The sequence below is a fragment of the Oryzias latipes genome, chromosome 7, assembly GCF_053564925.1.
Source record: "Oryzias latipes strain Hd-rR chromosome 7, Olatipes_Hd-rR_3.1".
NCBI lineage: Eukaryota > Metazoa > Chordata > Actinopteri > Beloniformes > Adrianichthyidae > Oryzias > Oryzias latipes.
In genome coordinates, this window is record NC_136243.1 from 6502501 (window position 1) to 6524374 (window position 21874).

The following is a 21874-nucleotide window of genomic DNA, read 5'->3' on the forward strand; positions in this document are numbered from 1 at the left end:
GCTCGGTAAGCCTGTAGAGTGTTTCACTTATACAACACGTACAGTATATGGGTAAGCAAGGGTGAATAAGGTGAGACGCAGGCGTGTTGTTAAAAAAATGTAATCCCCCCTAAACTGCTGTTTAAGCAAATAGGTGCACGTCCCTTGTGTGCAGCCTGGCTTTTAGAAATGAAGAACTGAGACAATCAGAGTGTAGTTCGTGCGGACATCCTACAGACGTCTTACGTGCATGAAACATCATGAAATGAGCAGCACCTACCTAGAGAGATAGCCAGTGTCTCGGAGATCGAGACGTCTTACTTCAGGGAAAGAAATGAACTTTGAAAATAACTCATATTTTATTAAAAACTATTCTTCCTTAGTTTGCTAAAGGTAATATATCATCTTAAATATTGATGTCGTGTCCTATGAAAGGTTTAAGAAAAGCATGATACAGTGGGGCAAACAAGTATTTTTTATTCAGCCACCAATTGTGCAAGTTCTACACTTAAAAACATGAGAGAGGCCTGTCATTTTCATTACAGGTAAACCTCAACTTATGAGAGAAAAAAATCCAGAAGAAAAAAAAAAATCGCATTGTCTGATTTTTAAAGGATTTATTTACAAATTATGGTGGAAAATAAGTATTTAGTCACAAGCAAAATTTCTGCCTCTCACAGACCTGTAACTTCTTCTGTGAGAGGATCCTCTGTCCTCCACTGGTTACCTGTAATAATGACACCTGTATGAACTGGTTATCTTTATAGTGACAACAAACAGTCACACTCCAGACTTCACTATGGCCAAGACCAAGGGATGTTTTGAGGTTTTGGCTGGGATACACAGACATTCAACTCCCTCCAAAGGTTTTCTATGGGGTTGAGATCTGGAGACTGGTTAGGCCACTCCAGGACCTTGAAATGCTTCTTATGAAGCCACTCCTTCTGTACCCGGGCAGTGTGCTTGGGATTGTTGTCATGCTGAAAGACCCAACCACGCTTCATCTTTAATGCCCTTGTTGATGGGAGGAGGTTTTCACTCAAAATCTGATGATGGGATTTTATCTCACCGTTCTCGTGATCATTCTGACCCCACGGGGTGAGATCTTGGGGGAAACCCCAGATGGAGGGAGATTTTCAGTGGTCTTGTTTGTCTTCCATTTCCTAATAATTGCTCCCACAGTTGATTTCTTCACACCAAGCTGCTTACCTGTTGCAGATCCAGTCTTCCCAGCCTGGTGCAGGTCAACAATATTGATTCTGGTGTCCTAAGACAGCTCTTTGGTCTTGGCCCATAGTGGAGTTTGGAGTGTGACTGTTTGAGGCTGTGGACAGGTGTCTTTATATAGATAACCAGATAATCTTGTTTGTTTGTAGATGACCAAATACAGATTTTCCAACATAATTTGTAATAAATTCTTTAAGAATCAGACATTGTGATTTTCTGGATTTTTCCCCTAATTTTGTCTGTCATATTTGAGATTTACCGATAATGAAAATTACAGGCCTCTCTCATCTTTTTTAGTGGGAGAACTTGCACAAGTTCTCAAGCTTCTCAAGTTCTCAAGCTGGTGTGCTACAAGAACAGGCCTCGTAAAAATAAGTCAAAGATTATTACCCCATTGGAAGATTTTCTTTAAATAAGCAAAAAAATGATCTTACCAAGAATCAGCATTTAAAAGAAAATTCTAGTAATTTGAATATGTTTGCTTTATATTTGATAAGATTGTTTTTCTTGTAAGACAGAAAAGAAGACAATTTTACATAAAACAATAGTCTTTAGACCAGCTTCCAACATGGTGGCTTCAAATATAGCTGATGACTTTGCCTGAAACTCTCTGCGGTTTCATGCCTAAAATCAATCATCACACAGTTCTGTGCTACAGGGCAACTTTCAAGGTTCTTCTAGAAATAAAGCCTTCTGGTTCCTCCATAAAACAAAGACCTTTAATCTACAATTCTAGCAGCAAAATAAATGAAATGGTATGTTTAATTTCTGATGCGCTGGTGGACCATTCCAAACTTTTATGCAAGCCATGGCCTGAATACCCCTTCCCAAACACCCTTCTTCCCATTTTTCCACAACTCTCTGATTTTTTAGCCGATGCAGATTAGCGATTGTTCCACCTTGAGAGAAAACCCCAACAAAGTGAATCTTCAGCAGAAACAGAGTCCCAAATTCCCAGCATGTAATTCACCAATTCACCAGTTTTTAAATTGAAGTTAGTGATTTTAACAAAATAAGCAGACTTTCAAATCTCTGAATTAAGAGCAAATATTGTTAAGGTTTAAAATAATCAAACTACAATCTCCATTTTCTGTGAAATGATAGTCATCTCTGTCACACAGCTCAAAATAATTGGAAAACTGCCCCCCCTCAGTGTTACGTCAGAATCACAGACTGGACAAGCCTCACTGAGGTGTCCTGAACTCTGCCGGTCTGGAAAAACCTGTGCAGCACATGAACAAAGCCAACACCATGATCCCACCTCCGTACAAAGAAGAAGGCTTCGATTAAACTGGAAGACAGGAGAGTGAAGCCAACAACCCAGATGTGATTTGACAGTGCAGATACAGGAGCAAGGAAATGATTCATCTGATCACACAAGATGCTGAGCATGCTCATAAATCCACTGTACCTTTCAGACTCCAGGCTGGAAGCACACAGCAGACACAAGGTGATCAGCACACAAACAGTGCAGTCAGACTCAAAGCTGAGCTGCTGGATGACATCATTTCCTGTTGTTGCTGCATACTCTCTTGTTTGAACACGTTTGCTTGATGCTAAACGCGTTAGGGACCCTGCTCTTCTTCTCACGAGGTTGACTTTGATGGAAGCCATTAATCCTTTTTTACTGGCTTTGTCCTTTGATTGGACTTTAGATTATTTGATTAAATGGATCTTTGACAGAGCTGGATTTCACTGCTTGAATCAAACTGACTTAGATTTGATAGTCCAATCAGATTCAGAACTGATTTATTCTTTTCTACATTTTTATCCACAAACTAATTTGATCATTTTGTCGTGCTAAATTTGTAACTTTGGTTGCTCGACTATGAAAGAGTTTTCACATCACTAATAACTGAAACTGATACTAGATAGAACATACATAGACAAATTATTCATTTTTACATTACTGATTTGTAATTTTGTAAAAATACCGCTTTTTAGGTTTTAGCTTAATTGAAAACAAGGAGCTTGGACTGGATAGGTTCTTAACCCTTGTGCTATCCTAGGCACTTTAACAATGGGAGTTGGGTCATCTAGACCCACTAGGCAGTGCTCTGAACCTTTTTTCTTCAATAATTTGTGATCTTCACTGGTGTCCATGGATTACATGAAATCTTTCCACCTTCATCCACCTTTGTCATGGTAGGGAGAACACAAGGGTTATAGTCCCACTCCAATCATCTTTGAATCTTTCGTCGAAATGTTCCCCGTGGTCTTTTGATTATGATTATGCCGTTTTTAGCCAAAAAAAAAAACCTGTGTTGTCTTTTAGCACATAGTTTTAACAGAGCAGCAGGAGTTCATTGGAAATTTGCCTCCGAGTTGTAGGTGGGACTGTTAGTGCAGATTGAGCCCATCTCTACGTCCCGTCATCCATCTGCATACACTCTCTCTCACTAGCTTATAGCCATTGACAACCCCAAGCTTACATTAGCGATGCAACAGAAATGGTGAGCAATATTACATATTTTATCCAGATTTCAGCTCAAACGAGGATAACAAAGACGTTCATGGATCAATTTGTCCAAGTGGATGCATCAGAATGGAACAGAGCAATTGACCTGCTGATAGTAGTTTCTATGTCTGACACTACTAGCTTTTTTCAAATGCATTTTTTTTGTCTGCTCCTGATTCACAACAATTTGAATAAAGTAATACTCAGAAAAGCAGTTTTAATTTTCTTTATACATGTCCTCTTTTAAGAGCAAAACTATACAAGAACATTCATTCAGCTGCTGTGCGAGTCTGTTTCTCAAAAGTGAACTGCTGCCTTTTATTTTCTGGCGGGTTTCATGAGGCCATGTCGCTCTGCAACGATGTACATTTTGTACCTTTCCTGAAATTTCGGTCTTTTGTGATACACGTAATTCATAAGTGTTTCTTGTGTTCGTCATTCGTCGATGTGAGCAGATGTCCCTCGAGGGATTCAGCCTACAGGTCTTTACGTGAATTTGGTTTTGATCTATTCAAAATTTTTGGTTGGTTGAGAATTAGGCCGTTTACACATGTTTAATGTAGTTTATAAACAATTAATATGTAAATCTTTACGTAATTACGTAAAAGTTGTGGCTTTCCACGACCCGTGTGTCTACTGGACTTTTCACGCATGTACCACGGATGTCTAACTTGAATATCGCGTGTAAGACGCACATATCAAGTTAAAATTATTGCATATAAACAGTGCAATAATCACACACGGTTCATATTCTACGTTGATTTACGTGTTCTTTGTGTGGTTTATTCGCAGTTCTTCTGTGGTTTTACATCTGTGAAAATTTCACGTGCAGACTAAAACCTCTTACTTTTTCCATTAATATTCACATATGACCAATTTTCATGTGAGCAATATGCGCAAAATGTACATAGTGGCTGTGTGACATATCATTTCACATGTTTTACTAAGGTCTCAGGAAATGGTGTGATCTGGCCCTGGAGGGCATTGAGTTCTGTAAATTGATTTTATGTGGGCTTCAAGGCAAAAAAAAAGGAAGCAAAAAGTGAAAAACTATTTTCCCCCCCCTATTTTTAGTTCTGTATCTTCTTTCATATTTATTCAAAGTAGCTGCTAGACTGACATAAAACTAACTAGTTCCAAGGTTGACTGGATGGATTTGATTTGTACCTGTTGAGTGAAGACAGTAGAGTTTTGATGACTTCACCATCTGGATCCACCACATGCTGCAGGAGGGTGATATGACAGCGAGCCACAATCTATGTACACACAGACACACAGACACACACACACACACACACACACAAAACACGCACAGTTAGTTAAATAAAAGACAAAAAAGTTTTGTGCAGTGTCAAATATAAACTGTTCTAGTATGATGAGAATAGACTAAATAGGAAACTACCAACCAACCATTTTGTCAATACAGCCCAGATCCCAATAAAGTTGGTGTTTTAAATAAAATTTGATGCTGCTGCATGTCCTAATAAAGTTACCACAAAGGGGTTACATTTGCTGAAGAGGCAGACTATTCTAAAAATTCAGCTGAGAAAAAAAATCTGGAAGCTAATAAAATCTTTTACACTTCCACCAAAAAAAAAAAAAAAAAAAAAGCGCGCCTGTCCTGTGGCCTAGGGGCCCAGACGCCGGGTTCGACTATGCCTCTCGGCGCCGGGGGGGCCCCTATAGGGGGGCCTCCTCTGCATCTGGCTGGGTTATCATTTTTCTCGGTGCAACACCTCTATTGTGGTTTGTGCCATAAGATTTTGTGCTTGGGATGTGTTTGAAAAAGACACCACGGGTGAAATGGGGTCACTGTACCGTTCTCCCAATAAATAATCACCTCGACCACTTGTGTCTGTCTGAGAGATTTGTTGATGTGGGCCGAGAACACAAGATAAACCTTTTTTTAGAAGAACATTTTCATCAGAACACCATGTCAGACAAAACTATAAAAACTCCAGACATTAAAAATGTGGAAACCAAAATGTCTTCAAATCGTTTTTTTAAAACAACAAAGGCTCTTCAGCATGGTGACCATGTAGCCTAGTAATGTTTTGTTTAAATGAAAACCTTTGGATGCTTAAAAATGCGTAAAATGTTGAAAATATGAACCCAAATGTTGGGAACGTCTTTTAGTTTGTATTCACTTTTATCTAAAAATGAATGAAAATTGAATGACTTGCAACTTTAAACACCATAAAATGCGCAAAAGCACGACAGACAACTTTACATTGAGGTTCTTTACCATGAACAGAAGCTGAACAGATAGTGTAAGGCTTACCCGCGTCAGAAAGTGCAACGTTATTGAGTTTGCTGCCTTTTCCTTGTCAAACTTCTCCACATTGAATGCGCATATCCTGAATCCTTTCTCTGCCTTTTTTCCAGTCGACAGGCTCAAGAGGGAGAGGAGGACGAGGAGAGGGACACAAGTAAACGGCCTCATCGCTGGATCTGTGGAGATCAACAGAATCACGCCAAAGACAGGAGTTCCAGTTTCTGTCACATGAGGGTTCTTGTGGTTAAAAAAAGAGCTTATTCTTGCATGGTTGTGACATCAGTGACACAGTTCCCCTACCGTGGGTTTCTTTTCAGTCAGAATAAAACTTTCAAAAGCATCCAGACCAAAACACAGGACTTATTACTGAACAAAAGGACAACAGCTGGCACAACCACACACACATGGTAAGTTAACATTCAGACGTCACAAAAGGTTTTCTTCGTTTTCTGATGTTGATAAACGTTCTCATTCTTACAGGTGACGTCTTGAAATTTGGCATCTGGACCTAAAGCCTTCTTACTTAGTAAATGGAGACCAGATGCCATGAATTAACTTCAAGACATTTTTTTCTTCAAAGAAAACCTGTGGTCTGAATCACTGGGCCCCACCCTTTATCAGGCCGTGGTTTAATGTCAGACAATATTTTCATGGTACCATATGAGGCTAAAGTGGAAATCCGATTTCTTCTTAGGTACCAGTTTCTCCTAACTTTTGAGGATAAAGTTTATCTTCATTCTCTAAAATATCTATAGCTGGCTTAGACTTTATTTATACGGTAAACTAGATTCGATGGGACGTTTCAAAAATCAGTTTTTAAATAAAACAAAAACAAAATGTCATGTTTTTTCCTCCATGGCCTGGTACCAACTGCACCACAGTTTGGTACCGGTCCGCCGCCTTAAATGGGAGAACTTCCTTCAATCTAGTTATGATTATTTAACATAACAACCGGTGCATTGTTCAGAAACAGCATCAGCAGTGCACAAAAAAAAAAAACCTGTCTTTTTTTCTCATGCAAGTGTTGAATGATGAGCAGCCAAACAGACAAAAGCTGGAGGAAATCTCAACCCAAGAGATCCGAGATCCAAAAGACCAACTCTGAATGGTGCCACCTCCACACACTCCTATTCAGGGACGTACACAGGATTTCAGAGGGACAGGGGCCCAAAGTCAAAAAAGGGCAGCAAAACACTTTTTTTTTGTCCTTTAAACAATACAGAAAATTAAAATAAACTACTAATAGATAAATACTTTGCTACTGTAGATGAAAGTGATAGATTTGTCATTTCTTTTGTCTGAACAAATCATTATCAATATGAGTTTGTTCACTTTATCACAGAAGACATCAAAGCAATAAAACACTTGGGGCTCTTCTGTTGGCACAATGTGCTGCAGGCAGAATCAACATGAATCAAGTTTAATCCAGATGGTAATGTTTGTCAGGTCATCTGCTTTATCCCCCTTTTTCCCTCCACCATTTTTGTCCCGTTTATTTATTACATTTTTACATTTCTGCCTCCATGCCCAGTTTCCTGCATTTTGCCTCCAGTTCCTGACAGCTGTGTTTGATGTGACTCCTGTTCTTTGTAGGAATACATTAAATTCTCTTTTGCATCTTATCCTCTAAACACAGGCTTTTGTTGTGATTGGAAATATTTTAATACAAAAGATTGTGAAACTAAATGATGCAGAGTTTAAGAAGGTGATTCTAATCATAAAATATTACGTTAAACATATACATTTAGTGTCAGACCCGCAATGTGGAAGCTATGAACTCACCACAAATATTGTTTATTTATGTTGAAATTTCCCTGGTGTTTTATTTTGAACTTAGTCCCCAACTTCCTGTCCCTGCATGACTTGATCTGCCGTGTTCAGACCAGTTCAGATGTCCGCCTAAAGTAAATAGCGGCTCCTTCACTAATCTAGAGCGTTTTTTCTAAAATATGAACCATATTTCTCTTCAGTTCTTCGTGGGACAGCAGTTTGTCTCCCTGTCCCCGGCTGTCCCAGACTCTCTCCGAGTCTGAGCGGAGCCACAAAGACAGAAGCAGCAGATCAGAAACCCTCTATTACAAGAAACTGGCTTTGATAAAATACCATGGGGGTTTGTAGATACTTTTTTGTCTTGTATTTCTAACAGAAAAGTATTAATGTTAATTCATCTTTTAAACCGTTTGTTCCCTTTCGGAACAAACGGTTTAAACGGCTGGAGCCTAACCCGGCCTCCTGTGGGTGAAGGCAGGGGACATCCTGGACGGGTCGCCAATCTGTCGCAGGACCACAATCACACACCCATAGACGCTTACATTCACACCTAAGGACGATTTACAGTAACCAATTAACCTACGGTGGGAGGCCTCAGAGAAAACCCACACATGAACGTATTAATTTTAATTTTTTTTAAACCCATCATGTATTTTAATAATCTCAGTTACTTTACAATACACACCTCCTTTTCATTGTCCTAAACCAGTTTCAAGCTTAAATGTTTGATCTAGCTGAACTGAATTGTTGGGCCAGAAGAGCTTTTAAAACTTACGTGAAAAATATAAATAGATAAAAAGGCAAATGTAAGAATAAAGCACATGGGTTTTACCTTTTTTTGTAAGTGTAGCAATCACAGGCCCACTTTCACACAAAGAAAAGCAGGTTTCACTTGTTAACCGTTTAAATGCAGTAAAGCAATCACGGGATCAGCAGGGGACGAGGTGCATGCAGCAACATGCCAAAAACCAAGAGAAAAAGCTTGAAAGAAGCAAGTGGAAAGGCCCATCTCACGGTGAGAAATGCAAATGTGACAAAAAAAGCAAAAAAAAGAGATGCATGCAAAACAATTATTGTTACAAGAGTGATGAGGATGAAGAAAACCTATGACACAGGCTCAGGTCCAGAGCATGCAACAGACACTAGGAATGGAGAAGAGACCTCAGTTTTTGTAGGCATGCCTTCTGGGTACATTTTCAAACAAACAGTGGTGCTATTCGGAATGTCATCCCGGTTAACCTGCCGAATTCCAATGCAAAGTTTGAAGATATAAAGAAACAATAAAAAAAAAAAAGTACAGCAGTAATCCAATTGGGAAAATAGGGATGGCAGATGAAAACTACCAGGTGGAGCTAGACAAAAGCTACCAAAGAGGCTTTTTCTGTTGCTGTGATGAAACTGCTTAGTGAAAAACTGCAAGACCTAGGGTGCAGAGGTATAATCTCATCAGTTGACCACAGCAAAAATTGAGTCAGAGGGGATGTTTGATGAAAAACCTTGTGCGCATCGATTAGGTCACTTAAACAAAGGACTTGTCTTTTCCAAAGCCAAAGTTTTTACGTGGATTTTGGCAACTCAAGCCAAATACCAGTCCAGCTATCCGGACTCGTCAACATTTGAACAATATTGTTGGCTTAGTATGCCTTTTGGTAGCAGCACCAGAGATCTTTTAAAGGAAGCTGATGCATGCTCTGGAGAATCTGCCTTGTCTACACACCTGCAGATGACATGCATATCACAGGTCAAAGAGAGACATAAAAGTATCAAATTAAATGCAGACAAGTTTAAAATTACGGCAGAAAGAAGCTGTCAACATGGGACATTCATGCTTTGTGCTCCTTTGCTCTGCGTGCTGCATTTAGGTTCTGTCAGATAACGGCCAGTGCTGCATCATGTTCACCATGTCCGTTTTTGCTATCACTGAAACATGAAGAGAGTCTTCAAGGATATAATGTCAGGGTGTAAGCCAAAAACATCTCCATTGTCGCAACACACAACACTTCCACACCACAGTTTTGGATCCTAAACATCATTTATTGAAGTTCTTTGGGCAGTGGTTGTCTGTCAAAAACGTCAAGCTATCTGGTCACTGAGAACGTTTGCAACCATAGGTGTATTGGTGGAATTCCACACACACACAAAAAAAAAGTATTATATCCTTTCCTGCACATAACCTCGCTCTGTTAGCGTGTGTGCTCTACCGGCAAAGGTAACAGGCTTACCTTTCTGCAGGAATGCTGTACTCAGCTCTGTCAGCTCTTCCTCTTTCCGTTTGAGGAATGCCTTCTCATGTTGTTCAATTCAATTTCTTTAGTGTCTCACTACACTGATCAGAAAAGAGTGGAAAATCTGTTCAGGTAGTTGACCATGCCCAAAAATTTCTGAACTGTTTTCACGTCTGTTTATGTCTCTCAACTTCTGGGGATCCATCCTTAAACCATGAAACTATACCAGAGACAGGCCAGGCAGCAGCAGTGAAGGCTCAGCTAAAGAAAAAAAGACAATAGGTGCACAACAGACGGAAACACTAGAGAGTGTTTAAATTCAACAGGGCTGTCAAACTCCAGAACTCAAGGGCCAACATATTTGTCCTTGCTAATTACCTGAACAAGTCTCGCACTACTATAAGATTTCCACGCAGTGATCAAATTGTTAATCGCGTTGATCATGTCACTAAGTGCTGTTTTCAAGTCCTCACTAACTGCACTCAAACTCTTTAGCATTAGTGCCCAGGTACAGAGAACAAATTCAGCAATACAGCAGGGGGGCTGCAGAGCCTACATGTCCTGTACTTCACGCTATGACCTTGTGCTGAATGTTTTTAGTTACCAGGCATCATCGCCAACAACCATAAATTACTTTACTCTGTTCATCCACCAATTCATCTTCTATACCCGCTTAATCTTTTTCAAGATCCGAGCCACTGTTGTATGAAGGCAAGACCTGGACCAGTCCATCACAGAGCAGATATTGTTCAATATTGATTAACTTTTCTAATGTTTACTCTGAAACAAGTTCTGTTTGGTAACGACAAAGAATTCACATAAGCAGATGTTCGAACTGACAAGTGGTGAAACGCATGGTATGAATATCATTACAGTTTCCATGAAATACAAAGCAGTTTGTCACCAGAGTTACAGGAATAGTCATTAAAGCAAAATCAGTCCGTGGATTTTAGAAGTCCAAACTGCAAAGGTAAGTAAGACCAGAACAAGCCCCATTTCTTGGCTGACTGAAACAGCGTAAATGTGCCCAAACTTTTTAAGTTCAGTCACAATATACCTGTTTTTCTCCCGGGTGTGTTGTGCAATTCCCACCACACAGTCTTTTTTCTGTTTTTTCCAAATACTATTTGCATATTTCTTTTCATGTTTGCTAGTTATAGCTGTTCTACACACTTGCCAACTGTTGGAAGATACCTCCTTTAGGAATGTCTTAACTATATATGGAGGCTGTTTGGGAGGCTCTAGAACTTAGAAGTAAAATCCAGTGTTCAATAAGAAAACTAAATTCCATTCAGCTGAACAGATGTGTTCCCATGGAGGAATGTTTTTTTAGGAAGTTTTTTCCCCCATTTTTTTTAATGTGGAGTTGGTCATTTCACAGGTCATAGCTCAATCCAGCAGTGACTGAGCTGTTTCAGGCAAGTTTGTTTGTGTCTTCCCCTCCCTCCGCTGGGTCTGGTGGAACCAGTTGAGTGACTTTTCAGAATTGATCTCCATAAGGCCTTCCACACAACCAGCGTGACTGTATCAACTGCTGCCTTACAGTTTCTTGCAAAAGTCAGGACTGTTTAATGATCCGACCGATAAAAAACCGCATGACAGCATCAGTTAAAACCCTTAAATCTGTAAACGGAGATAATTCCATTTCTTTTTAAATATTACAAATTCATTTTAAAAGCCTCACCCCAGTGTCTTGATTACCAAAATCTATGTCCGAGTCTGGCCTGGCAGTCTGTGGGAGGGGCAGAGTCTCCAACTGCAGCACCAGCTAGTCATCACATGACCTACATTGGCGTCTGGAAAATTCTGCAGAAACTCCCTAATTAGTCGATGTTTTTAGCCATCAGTGGTGTCATGTGTCTAAATGCACGTTTAAAATGCAGTAGCGATAAAATCAAGCTGTGAGAGAAACACAAATATAGTGGCTGAAGTCTTTAGCAAAATAAAAGCGGATGATTGGTTCATGTTCAGTGTGAAAATAGGACCATGGTTTTTACAAAATTGACCAAAGGCAAATAACAAAATATAATTCAATGACTGGTATGTGTTTGTTTTTTCCATTTAGTGGTGGGTGGTTAACCACACAGTAAGTGAATACTGTCAGTCATTGTAGGGGGAGAGGGAAAAAGTGGAATCTACACTCAGGCATGGATTGTTATTAGCAATATGAGCACTGGTCAAAGAGAAGTTGCATCTATGGCAACTACTATCGCTATTGCCATAGTTACAATGACTCAACTGACTCGGACTAATCACTGTCGAGGGCGGCACCTGTATCAGGAAAGCAACGGTGAGGGATTTTACCTCATTTCATGAGAGCCGGAGGAAAGGCATTTTCTATGGGTGATGTCACACCATGATAAGTCCGTTTTTTTTACAGTCTATGGTTCCAGCTCTCTGCAGGTCATTCACTAGGTTCCCCTTGCGTGGTTCTGCAGTATCAGTGGCTGACTGAATAGTTTTTTTGCCCCACTGTATGTCAAAAGGGGAACAACAACTTCTACCGTCACTCTACACTGCCATTGTTCATTGACTCTCTCTGTATTCTTGAGCATGGTTCTTGCACAGGTGATAGAATTTGTTTATTTTGTTGGAGTATATAACTTAAATAACGGTTGCCTGGTCCACGTCGGTCCCCTTGTTTTAAAACAACATCCTGCGACAGAAGTTGCCATGTTTGTTTAAGCCCAGTGCTAACTGCTAATCTTATTTTAATTGATTCCAGTTTGAAACACGTCTACCACCATTTTTTTTCCATGTGCATTTTTTTAAATGTAAAATGGTACCCCAAAACTATTAACCATGCTGTAAACAACACTGACACTTCGTAAAAAACAAAACAAAAAAAACAATAGAAGATTCTTCATTAGGACAAAATGTATAGTCATACAACCCAGCCTTATCAGTAGCAACACTTTTGAATGCCATGCGGTAGGATGGATTTTTGATGGAACTAGCATAAAGCTGAAGCGTCTTGTACATTATTGTGATTTAGTCAGTGAGACACAAATCAACAACCTCAAAACCTACATCTGTAGTAAATCGTTTGCTCTGCCCAGGTGTCCTGCTTTGTCGTAAGGTGCATCTTCAACTTTAGGAGTGGAGGCCAAACTACCTCTGAAGTCAAATGTTGCATCTAAATCATAAAACTTTGTTGAAAAATGTCGGCCGTCTTCCTTTTTAACATAACATCCCCACGCAAAAGAAAAAAATTAAAGATAAACCAAATTTGTAATGAATAGAAACTGACTCTTTGCGTTACAAACCAACCACTAGTCATCGTCATCTGAGCGGGTTTCAGTTTCTGTTCAAAAGTCAGCGAAAGCCAAAAGGTTCTTGTTTTGATACTGCAACAATCCCCATTTTTTTAAAACCCTAAGTTCTGTTTTTACCAGTTCTGAGTGACTGAATAGTTCAGAATCCAATATGGAATTAAAGTTCCTCAAAACTAAAATAATAACAAAAATAAAATTAAGACAATTTCCTGCCAAGAAATCTGGTTTTAGCAGGCAGCACGTCACAGTAAGAATACCAAAGTCTGCTGCATTAACTAGATCTGTCAGGAAGTCGACTTTTAAATGTTTAATCTTTAACCCTGGTTGACTTTCGGAAAACTAACAGAAAAACACTACCATCATGCCTTAACATTCCCCCCAATCACATCATCTGCAGAATTAAAGGACAAGTGACAGAAAACTCAACATTTAGCTAAAGATGGATTTTGGTTTGGAGGATTCCTCTGGTGGGTGCTCACAGACTGTATCCAAGTCCTTTAACAACTAATAACTAAGAGAAGAGACTCTGCTCTATCTGAACACTGAATAACCAACATGAGGCTGGATTTTGATTGTATGAGCAACACCAAGAATCCGTTTGAGGAATGGCGGACTTTCAGTGAGTCATTTTAAGACTGAGCATGACCTAAGCAGGGATACGTAACATACTTTTTTACTTAATACTGTCAATATGGAAAAATCTTGGCCTCACTTGAATACAGACTTTAGTAGGACAACAAGCCTTTCAAGAGTTGAAGCTATCAACTCAAAGCTGACAACAACACAAAAACACACACACACTATGTCTGACTCACACATCAACATGGCAAAAAGTCTCTATACCTTCAAACACAGACAGACTTAAATAACAAAAGCCTTCGGTCTCTAAGATCAACAAAAAGCCATTAAAACATTAAACCCCCTTCGAACCCACGTGAGACACAGCAGCTTATGTTGGTTCAGTAACAGAAAGTCCTGGTTCTCCTACCTGTTCAGCTAGTGCAGTTCAACTAACTGCTGTCGAAACTCTGGCTTTGGCCTAGACCTGCAAAGGTGTGGTTTAAGCACCACCCACCCCACTCCTCTTTTTGTTGTGTAAAGTTAACCACACCCCCTTCCAATGCTGCATTTAGGGCACTTTAGGACCACAGTAAGTCCTGCCTTTTTTTCTCACAGGAAGATTCCAGGAATTGTTTTCTTACTATTTTACATTTTCAAAGAAATTAGCTTAAGGACGCAGTCATCAGTCTCATTTGATCTTTTTGTCAAAGTTTCCTACAAAAGTTCAAATAACCTGGTTCCTTGTTCTGACCATGAATAGCAGCTACAGCCTGTGACTGTCATTTCTCTAATCCTTAATTTTACTGGAAGAAATCAACTCAGAGGGGGCTCTCTTTTTCAAGAACACCCTATTTAGACCCATACTTTTTCATGTTCATCCTTGATAAATGTACTTTCTGTTTATTTTGAAAGGATAAGAAGTTAAAGTTAAAGTCCCATTATCTGTCACACACCTAGGTGTGTGAACTTTTTTATTTATTTGACCCATCCCCTGGGGGAGCGGTGAGCTGCAGACACAGCCGCGCTCAGGAACCATTTGGTGGCTTAACCCCCCTAATCCAACCCCTTAATGCTAAGTGTCAAGCAGGGAGGCATTGGGTCCCATTTTTAGAGTCTTTGGTATCACTCGGCCTGGATTTGATTTGAATTAACGACCTTCCAGTCACAGGGCGGACACCAGGGTGGACACTCTTCCACAAGGCCACTGAGCTCTGAGAAGATAAGAACAACACCTAACAAACTCGTTGGGAACTAATTTTTTTTGCCAGCAGCAATGTTTACAAAATGTTGACAAAAAGGTAGTAAAGTTTAAAAAAGTACAGATACATGCACATTTTGAAAAATATTGCGAGCTGGTGAAAGAATTGTAGCCCATGCACAGAGGGTGCATGACTGGATTTTTTTCTCTGTGTGTTTTGTGTGTGTAAAGATGGGCAGAAAGGTTTGGGAGGTGGAAATGGAGAGCAGTTTGTGGATGTGTCCTAATACATACAGATCGGGTGTGCGTTCCTCTGTCACATTCACAGGCCATGTCCAGAACCTGACAACCAATAAGTAAATAGTGTCTGCTTGTCTTTATCAACTGAAAGGTCCTGAAAGAGTTATATATTTACAGTAACATCTAACACAAGTCACTGACACAATATCGAACTTTGTGGTTCATGTTTTTCCAATGTTGCTGTAAAGCTAAAGTTTGGGGTTTTGATTTCACCTGCTGAAAAAATACAAGGTCCTTCCAACCATAGACTCGATCAGAGCAGGGCAGTTGCTGTACAATATGTAAATCTAGTCAGATTTGAGATAAAACTTGCAAATAACCTGTAAAGTGTGCACGTTCACCTCCACTCATCAGAAATGTTGGGTTTTCCTTTAAACTTTAAACATGGCTTTTCTTTTGGCAGAAGACCAACAGTTGGCCAACACTATCTTACCCTCCCCCCAATACACAGAGATTCCTTGAGTTTTGACGGCAGCAGTGGCTCAGGCGGTTGAGCAGGTCGGCCAATGATCAAAGGGTCGTGGCTTGAACCCCGCTTTCCCCAGTCAACTGTCACATTGTCCTGGGGCAAGACACTTCACCCTCCCTGCCTCCAGGGTGGCTCCACAGAGTCCCAGTAACGGTCAGAGGGGATGTACTGGCAGCCTGTCAGTCTGCCCCAGGGCAGCTGTGGTGGCATCAGTAGTTACCATCACCAAGTATGAATGAATAAAGGACACGCACTGGAAGGGCTCTGAGCGTCCATTTTTATTATTGCTTCTTCAATTTTGTTGATGAGGAAATATACAAAATCTGTGCTGTTTAGCATTAGAAGAAACAGTTTAAAATTGTTTCATGTTATTTTTGCACATTATCAGATATCACATATCAGAAGGCATTTGCTCCTTTTTAAGTCATGGGATGCCTTTTATAGCTATGTTGCAAACATGGTTACCCTGACCGTTTAGAAGACATCTCAAAGCTTAAATAGAAGGAGCTGCATTTCCAGAAGACAATGCAGGGTTGAATGCTATATTGCTGAATAAAAATGAAACTTAGAGGGTAATAATTGGCTAAATAAATAAAGAAATGATCAAAGTTGACCATAAATAATGTGAAAACAGCACACTAACAAAAATATATTTTTGTGAAAATCTTCTGCACCAAGGATTCCCCATGTATTTTAATGGAGGCAAAAATCCTGGAATATCTTGAAAAGTTCAAGGATTTGAAGGACCAATAGTCATAGCTGGAAAAAACTGAACATTTTAATAGTTGAATGGTTAAAATAGCTGAAAAATTGAAGAAGAAGGTAACCATCAGAAAATGGCAGACGATATTATATTAAATAAATAAAGAAATAAAGAGAAACAGAAAAACGCTATTTGGTTGAATGCTTTATAGGATTCAACCAAATAGCGTTGAAACGACAGTTTCTAGATTAAATCGTGTTGTATTGACATACTTTACTGCCCTCTGCCGTCCAGAGTGGGGTATTGCACCTCCCCGGTGCCCTGCGGCCCCGCCCCCTCTTGCCTGCGGGCTCCGGACGGGCAAAGCTTCAGGAATCAGGATGCAGTCGACTCAGCCGCCAGTGCGAGTCCAGCAAAGTCCGTCAGGAGAAGTTCTGCCTCCAATATGAAGGTTGGTGGACCAGCAGAGCTGACCCACGATGGACGCTGAGACGCAGCGGCGTTCCGCTGAATGTCTGGGGTGAGTTGTGCGGACCTCGGGACTTTTACTCGGAGCAGCAACTCTCGAGTCGCAGGAAGAGTGGAAGCGAACTTGTTAGCTCGGCAGCTAACTTTGCGTGCAGGCTAGTTAGCCGCTAGCGCTCCTCGAGCGCAACTTGTGGGCTTGTGTTGACGCTAAAGCGGGGCATGTGTGGGTGAGTCGGAGGATGAACGACCCAAATGCCGTCCACAGCTGAAAACCAACTCGTTTGCTCGTTCTGGAGGTTTACCGGTGACTCTGGTCATCTCAACCAGAGTTTCTGACCGCTGAAAAGACGCGCGCGCTGTCATTTTTAGCTGTCAATCATCATGAAGTGCATTCAAAGACCTCTTTTGAACGGTGCCTCCTGATTTTATCTGTGTTTTAGTGGATATACTCTGATGTACAGAAGTCGGCAGTGAAATGCTGCTTGAAGACGAAGTAGCCAACTTTTTTCTCAGATGCTCTACGGTTTGGTGCTCCCACCTTCACTGAACAGAGTGCATTAACTCAAAAGTCACTTTAGGTCAATTTGGTATTCGGACTTTAAAAAGATGAACTTATAAACTGGAAAAAAAAAACTTATTTAATTGAAAAAAAGTTCTACAATAATTATAAATCACATAAAAAAGTTGGTGTTTAAAAACCCACTGCAATGAAATTCATGCCTTTGGTGTTTTTAACATGTTCTGGCATCATTTTTGTCAAGATTGAAAGATTAAAACTGCCATTTCTGAGTATTTCTTTCCACTGTCAGGCAAATAGATCCGTGTGTGTCTTTGTTTTCCTCCTCTGAGCTGGAATGAAATCTGGATCTAAACTGTATGAATGGATAGCTCTGATATTGATCACTTTTTTTGTTGCACCGCTAGTGTTGGGTTGGGGCTGTAAGCTAGAGGGAGAGTGTGTAAACAAATATTTCACAAGATATCAGTCCTACCCACAACTCAGAGCTAAGGAACTGCCGCTCTACAGAAACTATGTCCTAGAAAACGACACAGATTCTTTTATATTGGCTGAAAGCTGCATAATCATGATTAAAAGACCACTGGGAATGCTTTGAAAAAGATACAATATCGTTGGAGTGGGAGTCGGCTTCACTGAGCTGAAATTTGAGTAAGAAAAAATATTAAAAAGTTTTATTATTATTATTATTATTATTTTCAAACTTTATTAACCGCAGCAATTCAATACACAACAGTGCAGGACAACAACAGGAAAGGAACAAACCAGGCGGTCATTATTACACCTTTCTTATTGTCAGTTTCTCATTGTGTTCATGTATTGTTTGAACTCATTGATAAAGATAGAAAAATGAGGGGTATGATTTGTAAATTTGTTTTATGATTAGTACAGAGCATATCCAGAATCTCCATATATCCTGAATTACATAATTCTTTGACGGGAGCAGCTGTTGGGTTAGCCTTTGGTTTATGGAGAGAAATTAGACTCAGTCGGATTTGTGCGTGCGTAATTCTTGATTTGTGCGTAAATTAGGATTTGTGTTTGCATATTCTTGCTTTGTTCGTGCGTAAATTAGGATTTGTGCATAAATTTGGATTTGTGCGTGATTTGTTACTCACATAATACGTTTTGTGTATAAGTTAAAAAAATATAAAATGAAAAAAATACAAAATGCAATTTACTTATGCACAAATTAAGATTACAACAGCTTGAAACTACTTACACACACACATCTTTAAAAAACACGCACGAATCCCTTGTTACGCACACACAAAGCCAAAGTTACGCACGGATCTACCGTGAGACTGTTTTCACGTCTCACAAATTCGTCCGTAAATGCTGCGTTTAAATACCAGTGGAATGCTGGGTCATTAGAATTTTCCTATCAGCCTTCCCTTCTAAACGTATTTCCTTCAGTGGGTGTAGCAGGGCTTAAAAAAACTTTAAAGGAAAATAAAAATTATTATCTGAGAATATGACGTTCACTTTTAAACGCTAATATATATGTTAAAAGTATATTATTCTCAGAGACACCGAATTGATACAAAATGCGTAACAGGAACGACTAGTAGGGGGCACTGTTTTTATTCTTCCGGAAAATTCAAAGGCAGTCAGACTGAGAGAGTCACGGGAAGAATGACGGGCCATCTCGGTGGTCAGCGCCCCGAAGTAAGTAGCCTCTATGTTCAACACTAACATCTACTGTCTTCATGTATTGATTGAGTCATTGTCTGGATACGTTTAGAAGGGAAGGCTGATAGGAAAATTCTAATGACCCAGCATCCACTGGTATTTAAACGCAGCATTTACGGACGAATTTGTGAGACGTGAAAACAGTCTCACGGTAGATCCGTGCGTAACTTTGGCTTTGTGTGTGCGTAACAAGGGATTCGTGCGTGTTTTTTAAAGATGTGTGTGTGTAAGTAGTTTCAAGCTGTTGTAATCTTAATTTGTGCATACGTAAATTGCATTTTGTATTTTTTTCATTTTATATTTTTTTAACTTATACACAAAACGTATTATGTGAGTAACAAATCACGCACAAATCCAAATTTATGCACAAATCCTAATTTACGCACGAACAAAGCAAGAATATGCAAACACAAATCCTAATTTACGCACAAATCAAGAATTACGCACGCACAAATCCGACTGAGTCTAATTTCTCTCCATATTGGTTAGCCTTTGTGGAGCAAGTGGTGTGGTCTATTCTTAAATAAAACAAGAATACTTTCACCTTGGCACCTCTGCCCAATTATTCCCTGACGGGACCCACGACATGCAGTAACTTGAATGTCTTTGGTTTGAGGCGCTTCATGTCAGATAACTGTTAAAATGATGGACATACATCATCAGCCAGTCATAGATGTCCCATAAAACCAACTTTTTCCAGTTTCTTCTTTGTCATTTTTAACATTTCATTTCTGAAAATTACTTTTGTTTTCTTAAATATTTGTTATTTTGTCGCTCTGTCTTTTGTTCTATTTCTGTCTTTTTTTGAAATGGTTATAGTTTTAGGAACTGTCTTGATTTCAAATATTTAATGTTATCTTTTTATTATTTCTTTTGCTTTTTTATTGGCGTAGTGATCTTTGTGATTTTTATTCTGAAGTGTTTTATTTAAAATGTGATTTGAACTTCCGCAAAGCAGCAAGTTGCTGGATGTTTACAATCATTACAGTCAGGTTTATAAGTGATATAAATCCAAAAAGGGGCGGGGGCTGTCCACACACACCCCCAAATCCCACAAACATACCTGTTGGCTCCAAAAACAAAGAAATTCCACATACAAACATGTCAACATGTATACAGTTCAACTGATGTTCACACACGCATACTTATGCATTCGGATCGATCTATGTAAAATATTTCATTCAGTCACACGAACTAGTTGTGCAAAGGTGAGCTAACACCTGTGCTCGAGTGAGTGTTTATGTTCTTCTAAAGTGAATTATGAAATGTAAAAAGAAGGAGGGAGAGTGTCCAGCCATCCCCACACCAAGACCCCTGCCGCGGCAGCAGCGGCAAGCAGGACACCCCAACACCCGCACGGTAGCAAATAGAGAACAACCGCCTGCCGGGCAATAACATCCGCCAACTAAGCAAGGGCCAGCAGGAGAGCAGCCCCAGACAAACAGCCCACCACCACTCTGGAGTTCTGGGCAACCCCCCACCCTGGGCACAGTGGGCACAGGAAAGGGCCCCCCACGGGAGACCCGCCCCACGCCCCAGTTAAACACCCACCCAGTCCACGCTTGGTCCAGGTGAGAGCAAGGCAGGGGGCAGCCACCCCTGCCCAGGAGGAGGACACCCAACAGAGGCGGGGGTCCACAAGGAATGTTGTTACCATGGCCCGACCAGGAAAACCCATAGATGGAATCTGGAGAGGGTCAGCGCTCGAGAGAAAGGACCAGAACCCACACTGCCGGGACACGGACACCCCCAGGCTCAGATGTAATGTGAACCCTGGCCCCCGGTCTTGCCAGAGAGCACAGGGATCCCTCTCGCCGCGTGGAGAGAGGGCCGCCGGGCCCAGGAAGCCAGCAGCCAAGGAACACGGCCGCTGTACCCCCTATCAGGGATGGGGTTGGGGATAGATGGTCTGAGGTCCCATCGGCCTTGTATAATGTATGTGTGTTTGTAAGCGTGTGTGTAAGTGTGTTGGGGGGTATATTTTTGAGGGGTAAAGGGTGTGTGTACTAAAGGAGTGCAGTTAAAATTGGCGGGTAAGGCACTGAGTGGACATGTCCTGATTACTCACAGTGATGTCCAAACACCCTCCCCAGCAAGGGGCCCTAAATGTCTAAGGTGCAATTAAAATTGATGGGTAGGACGCCGAAAGGACATCTGCTGCTTGCTGGCAGTGATGTCCAAGCCCCCCCCCCCCCCCCCCCCCCCCCCCCCTACCAAGGGTCCTAAATGTCTAATGTGCAGTTAAAACCGAGAGGAGGGGGGGGGGGGGGCGTTGTATGTGATATGCAACACATTATTAACGTAGAGCTGCGGTTCTGCTTTTCTCTGCGGCGGTATCCGCTGATAAACGCTGATTACACAAACACTTCCTAACTGCACGGTGCTGCATATCAGCTTAGAGATGCGTTTCCCTGCTTCAAAATCTGCTGGAATTGTGTTCAATGCATTGACGGTTGAAAATGTTACGGTAGACTGGAAACACTGGAGCTAAAGGTCCAATGTTGAAGAATTTTACAGACACTAAATGTTCTCTGGACGGCAGGCGGGATGGTTTTAGCATCTGTACTTCTCTAATCACAACAGCGTTTTGTCCTGCAGGATTCAGCATTGCTCCAGGACCCTATTCATGTATGGCTTCCTATTGACAAAAGATCTTGGAATTTCATTTGCAGGGTTGTGTTTTCAGACTTTACATTCTAGAAGTTTAATTTAGTCTATTATCGGTGTGACAGACATGGTACTGCTGATAAATGATGC

The 21874-nt window shown here is 40.6% G+C and overlaps 2 protein-coding genes across 6 annotated transcripts in view; one reads left to right on the plus strand and one right to left on the minus strand.

Moving 5' to 3' along the window:
- Positions 1-14315, minus strand: part of LOC101169591 (deoxyribonuclease-1) — a 23772-nt gene extending 9457 nt beyond the window's left edge. The window contains exons 1-4 of one of the 2 annotated variants that reach the window (XM_004086324.5): positions 14198-14315; positions 5946-6115; positions 4832-4920; positions 2618-2632 (exon numbers count right to left, since the gene is read on the minus strand). In XM_004086324.5, coding sequence (XP_004086372.1) covers positions 2618-2632; positions 4832-4920; positions 5946-6107 — 266 coding nt within the window. In that variant the 5' untranslated portion in view covers positions 6108-6115; positions 14198-14315. The remainder of the gene's footprint in view (positions 1-2617; positions 2633-4831; positions 4921-5945; positions 6116-14197) is intronic. The other variant, XM_011472960.4, reaches the window with a different exon arrangement.
- Positions 14316-16782: 2467 nt separating this feature from the next.
- snx21 (sorting nexin family member 21) overlaps positions 16783-21874 on the plus strand; it is a 32733-nt gene continuing 27641 nt past the window's right edge. Inside the window, exon 1 of one of the 4 annotated variants that reach the window (XM_023957000.2) lies at positions 16783-16960. In XM_023957000.2, the coding sequence (XP_023812768.2) occupies positions 16952-16960 (9 nt within the window). In that variant the 5' untranslated portion in view covers positions 16783-16951. The remainder of the gene's footprint in view (positions 16961-21874) is intronic. The other 3 variants (XM_078950117.1, XM_023957001.2, XM_078950119.1) reach the window with 3 other exon arrangements.